This window comes from Pyxicephalus adspersus, chromosome 2 (genome assembly GCF_032062135.1).
Source record: "Pyxicephalus adspersus chromosome 2, UCB_Pads_2.0, whole genome shotgun sequence".
Classification (NCBI taxonomy): Eukaryota; Metazoa; Chordata; class Amphibia; order Anura; family Pyxicephalidae; genus Pyxicephalus; species Pyxicephalus adspersus.
This window is the reverse complement of record NC_092859.1, coordinates 1,907,612-1,912,718: the sequence shown is the minus strand read 5'-3', so window position 1 is coordinate 1,912,718 and position 5,107 is coordinate 1,907,612. Positions and strand designations below refer to the sequence as shown.

Below are 5,107 nucleotides of genomic sequence, written 5' to 3'. Positions count from 1 at the left end.
TCAGAGAGTTCTACAAAATAAAGTGATGGAGTTTTATACACACAGAGCGTGAATATGGCACATTTACATTGACATCTATTATTCATCCTGTTATGGGTGATGAGATGACATTTGCCAGCATTTCTCTACACAGGGCCTGAAGTGGGCCATGAATAACTGTAGGAGCTCAATGTGTTAACAGGAAAATAAAAGCCAGAGGTCCTGGCTGTGTGGGTTGGTGCACAAGGTTTTGGGGGGGAATTCTTTAGATTTGCACAATTTATATAATAATGATAATTCACAGCAATCACATGACTGAACAGACGGGTCTTCACATTAGCCCAGTTATGACAGGTTCTCTTTAGGATGAATGAACGGCCCTGTTTTTTGCTACCATAAAATAAGATGATCCCATAAAGATCTGGATAGGGTCACTCACCCTCCGGCAGGGAGGCCAGCTGATTTCTGCGGACGTTTAATTCTCGCAGAGATTCCAGTGATCCCATCTGTGGCGGCAGAGATTGAATCTCGTTACAGCTGACATCCTATGAGAAACAATGCAGAGATTACACAGCGGATGTGACATTTGTTTACAGCATTGACATCTGTGGATCATCTTTATCATGACAATGTGTGGGATAGCTCTCCATGTAACAGAGAATGCCTCCTCTCATTTCCTTACCTCCAAAGACAAACTCCAGGTGGCAGAAACAACTCACATTTGACTTTTTATTGCCCAGCACTGCTAATGTGGCTTTGTACAGCCATCAATCTTCATATGAAAGCCTGGCCACCGATCTGATGACACTTGTTAGGTTATAATGTGCAACATTACCATCTTCCCCCCTGTTATTCTGAAGACTCCATGCCACTGGGCACACAGAACGTCACATAATAACATCAAACACCCACAATGCCCCTTCTGGATATTGACCATGTGATGGGTGCCATTGGCTTAACTGCACTGCTGGATAAGTGAAATAGTTAGGGGGCGCTCCACCTCTGCTCCCCTACAGCGAAGCACAGACCCGCCTGCTAAAATACAAGCATACGGATAATATTGCCACTTCTTCATCCCTTTCAATACACATTGATGGCAGGGAGAAAAAGCTAAATTTTTACTGATAACAGGTGAACAGATGTGACGGCTGCATTTGTTTTCCTTTCTCCTTGTCACGCCTTTATATTCTGTAAAGTGGAACCCTAAATCTCCAACAAACTTCTCTTCCTTCTAAACTACCCCCCACCCCACATGCCTCCCTCAAGAGAAGCTGTGCTGTGACTGTATTATTGGCAGGACCACCAAGTGCAAATAAAGAGGAACACACCTGGAAATATAAAACAAATGCAATATATTCTGTTCTGGGTGTGGATCTGTCACACTGGGGATCTAAGGAGCACCGGCTTTATTTATGGCAAGAAGGTTACTGAAATATTGTGATTTGGTAATGCTGTCTAGATTCTAAAGGTTAATCCCACGCAGGGATTTCAGGTGATAAAGGCTCTGTGATGCTAGAAAGAAGTAGAGATGTTTGGATGATACGATGCCGCAGCATGTGACGGTGATATTTGGCAGCCATCTTGCTTTGTATATCAGATATGAATATACAGCTCTGTATAATACAGGAAGTAAGGGGGGGCTAATGTTCTCTGTACCCATGATGAAGTATGGAGGAGGAGAAGGAGGGGGGAGAGACTTGAAAGCAGGAAACCTGAGATTACACAATCATGCAAAACAGAATGAGCCAACATCTTCCGCTGAATGATGCACCACAAATGCATATACACCCCCCACCCCCGCCTGCAGCTCGAATACACCTCACACGCCTCACCGCCATGATTATACCGGCACTGCCAAAAAAAAAAGAGCAAAATAAAAGCTCGGAGTATTTCCACAGCCAGCATGTTTTATTTTGCATGGAATGTGAGAGGAAGGCTGCACCCATATATTCAGGGTGCGTTCTAAGAGAGCCGGGTGCTGTGCCCATATATTCAGGCTGCGTTCCATCAGAGCCGGGTGCTGTGCCCATTTATTCAGGCTGCATTCTATTAGAGCCGGGTACTGTGCCCATATATTTAGGCTGCGTTCTATTAGAGCCGGGTACCGCGCCCATATATTCAGGCTGCGTTCTATTAGAGCCGGGTACCGCACCCATATAGTCGGGCTGCATTCTTACAGAGCCGGGTGCCCATATTTATGTGCCCATATATCCAGAGCCTCCCGTCCCCTTCTCTCTATACAACCTGACATTATCTAAAAAGGGGAACTGCTGCTAAACGGAAACTCTGGGGAATTTATGTCTGTTGTTTCCTTTCTTACTGGAAAGTTTGATATGAATGGCAGCCTCTGCTTGGCACCAGCAGGGCATCTGCCTAAGGCGGGTATGGAATTTTTTACCCAGTTCTGCAAATATCAAAATGCCAGATGGGTGAATGTTGGAGGTGCAGGCACCGATAGCAAGGATGTATACCAGAGGTCAGCCAGATACAACTTAGCCAGTAGTCCGTTCCGGCCTAACGGCCCCCTGGTCGACGGTCTAATTCCAGCCGGCAGGCATCGGCAACCCAAAGTTCTGGAGCCGCATGCGTCCCGTAAGCTTCCTTGTTATGCCTTCCTTTCCTATTTACCGCGGCCAGCCTTAATACTTCTGCAGCTGGGGTAAGGGGATTCCCTCACCTCCAAATGCATCGCAGAGGGATTTCCTATCAGGGCGTTCCTGTTGGGGAGCGGAGCCATCAGCTCAGGACTCAAGAGAGAGTCTGGCCTAGTGTGCCTTCTTCACCTCCTTAAATTGGCCTAGTAGCCCAAAAGTTTGCTGACCCGTGATGTATACCATGAATATAGGACATCCTGTAAATGAAAGGGGCGGGGCCTGACAGGCTAAGGGGGAGGGGCTAGTTGATACTGGACCTTCTACAGTCAGGAAAAAAGGCGGGCTCCATCTGACTTGCTGTCAGTTTCTAAAGTTTCTACCGGTAATTTAATAATAAACTTAAAAAAAATTTTTTTTTTTTTTATAAAACATTTTTAAACAAAAAGCTTAATGCCTAAAATAGTGTATAATGTAATGTAACTGTACAGTAATGTAATGTAACTGTAGTATGTTGTATGACAATCGGATTGCACTGTAACGCTTGTTTATATTCCTAGCTACCGCGCACCTGGTTCGGGGTAAATGATTGTAGCAAGTTTTCTTACCCCGAACCAGGTGCGGGCTAACCGCCCAGGTGGTTAAAATCATCCTGTCACTGTTGTGGTGTATGAGATGACAGCAGTAACCCCAGCATGGGGCAGAAGGAACACATCAATGTTCTCCTGGGCCCCATTTAGTTGGGTGCAGAACCTGGCACTTTTTGGGTACCCACTGAATAGTTTGATCACAACACAGTTTTTCACCCAGATTAAAAATATTTCTGCACATGTCAGATACATCCAGAGGTGTGAATATTTCCAGTGACCACGCAATGCAGCAGGACCGGGTTATATAACCTTTCCTTACTTTCCTGTGGTTCCCTTTTCTTGGCTGTTCTTTAGTTTCATCATTATTCATGGAGAGCCCAATTTTTGCAGAAATTTACAGCCGGAGATTCCAATGCCAGGCCTTGGGTACAGTAAAGCTACATACACACATCTGAATGATACTAATCTCCTCAGATGAGAATCTGGCGTGCCCACACTATGAACAATCGTAATTTAAGTGAAAGGGGGAGAGCACAGCGGGGTGCCGCTCACTCATTCTCCCCCTCTCTATAGAGCAGAATAGCGCTGTATGTACAGATCTCGTTTATGCATCGTGCAGTCTTTTGTCCTTGGAAAGGATTGTGAAAGGACAAAGTTCTAATCGTTGGGGCTTCCACATTATTTACCTATCTGGGCTTTTTATTTCCTTTCATCGGATTTATCCTTATCTGGATGGGCTTCTAGGAACTCTGCAATCCTGGATACATTCCTGCTTGGATTATTTGTGACCCTCAAAACATTTAAAAATTGTCCCTTTTGTTATTCATCCTAGCAGTGTCCTGCCGCCTCTGCGCCCCCCCTACATCTGTGGTGTGTAATCTTCAAACTACAGGTTCAACTTTGTGATTCTACCTTTATTGTTATAGATGGATATATGATCTGTGCCAATCATTCCTGGGGAAGCAGATTAAATTGCTGTGACACGAGTCTAATGAGCACCCCCACAGCCCCGGGAAAATACATTTGTGAGAGATTTTTACTTTGGAGGGGTGATTTATTGTTTTAAAATACACTGATAATATTGAGATCTATTATCCATAGCTACATTGATGCCGATTTGTTTTTTTTGTAGCACATCGTTTTAAAATGAAATAAAATGTTTTTATATGATTTAATTCCCAAGTAAGCCCTTGAAATTCCCACTTGAACCTCTCTGTCTTGTTCTTCCAAATTAATCCTCGATTTTTGGGATGTGACTTTTTCCTATTGTTGGCCTGATTGTTTAAGGAATTTGGGGGCAATACCTTCATTCAAAGATCCTTTCTAATGACAATTATTGAGCATGTGTACCCAAGCCTAACACGGGGAGCCAGACAGGTGAGGGGAGGGCATCTGACCCCATACACATAAGGAGTCCCCACCATGTCTCACCCCTTTACCAGTCCTTATATCTGCACATATTAGAGGTTAGGATTCCTCCACATATCCCTCCAATGAGCACTCACCAGCTGCCGCAGATTGGTCATGGCGCCCACTTCTTCCGGAATGGAGCTCAGCTTGTTGTTGCTGGCGATGAGGACGGTGAGAGGAAGACGACAGAGGTAAGGAGGCAGAGAGGAGAGGAGGTTCCGGCTGTGGAGACAGGGGAGGTAGTGAGAAACATGTGATCGGTGTGTGAATCAATCTGTCCACCATTATTCACCTATAACTGAAATATTTCTTGCCGGCCTAAGCCAATGAGGTGTATCTGCTTATCTTTACAATCGAATGGGGCATCTCATAACTAACAAAACCCCAGAATCACAGATGTTCAAATGTACAGCAGACTGGGACCATAGGCATATATGGAATCCCCTAGAGGGAATCCCCTGCACCCCTTGGGATATTTGTGTTCTTTGCTAAGCCTTACATTAAACTAAGGACTCTGGCCAGTATACCTGAAGGGAA

At 44.8% G+C, this 5,107-nt stretch overlaps 1 protein-coding gene across 1 annotated transcript in view; it reads right to left on the bottom strand.

Annotated features, from left to right (window-relative positions):
• Positions 1-4,836, bottom strand: part of LRCH4 (leucine rich repeats and calponin homology domain containing 4) — a gene marked incomplete in the record, with an annotated part of 23,331 nt that extends 18,495 nt beyond the window's left edge. Inside the window, 2 exon segments of the mRNA XM_072399244.1 lie at positions 419-524; positions 4,666-4,836. Of these exon segments, the coding sequence (XP_072255345.1) occupies positions 419-524; positions 4,666-4,686 (127 nt within the window).
• Positions 4,837-5,107: the final 271 nt, after the last annotated feature.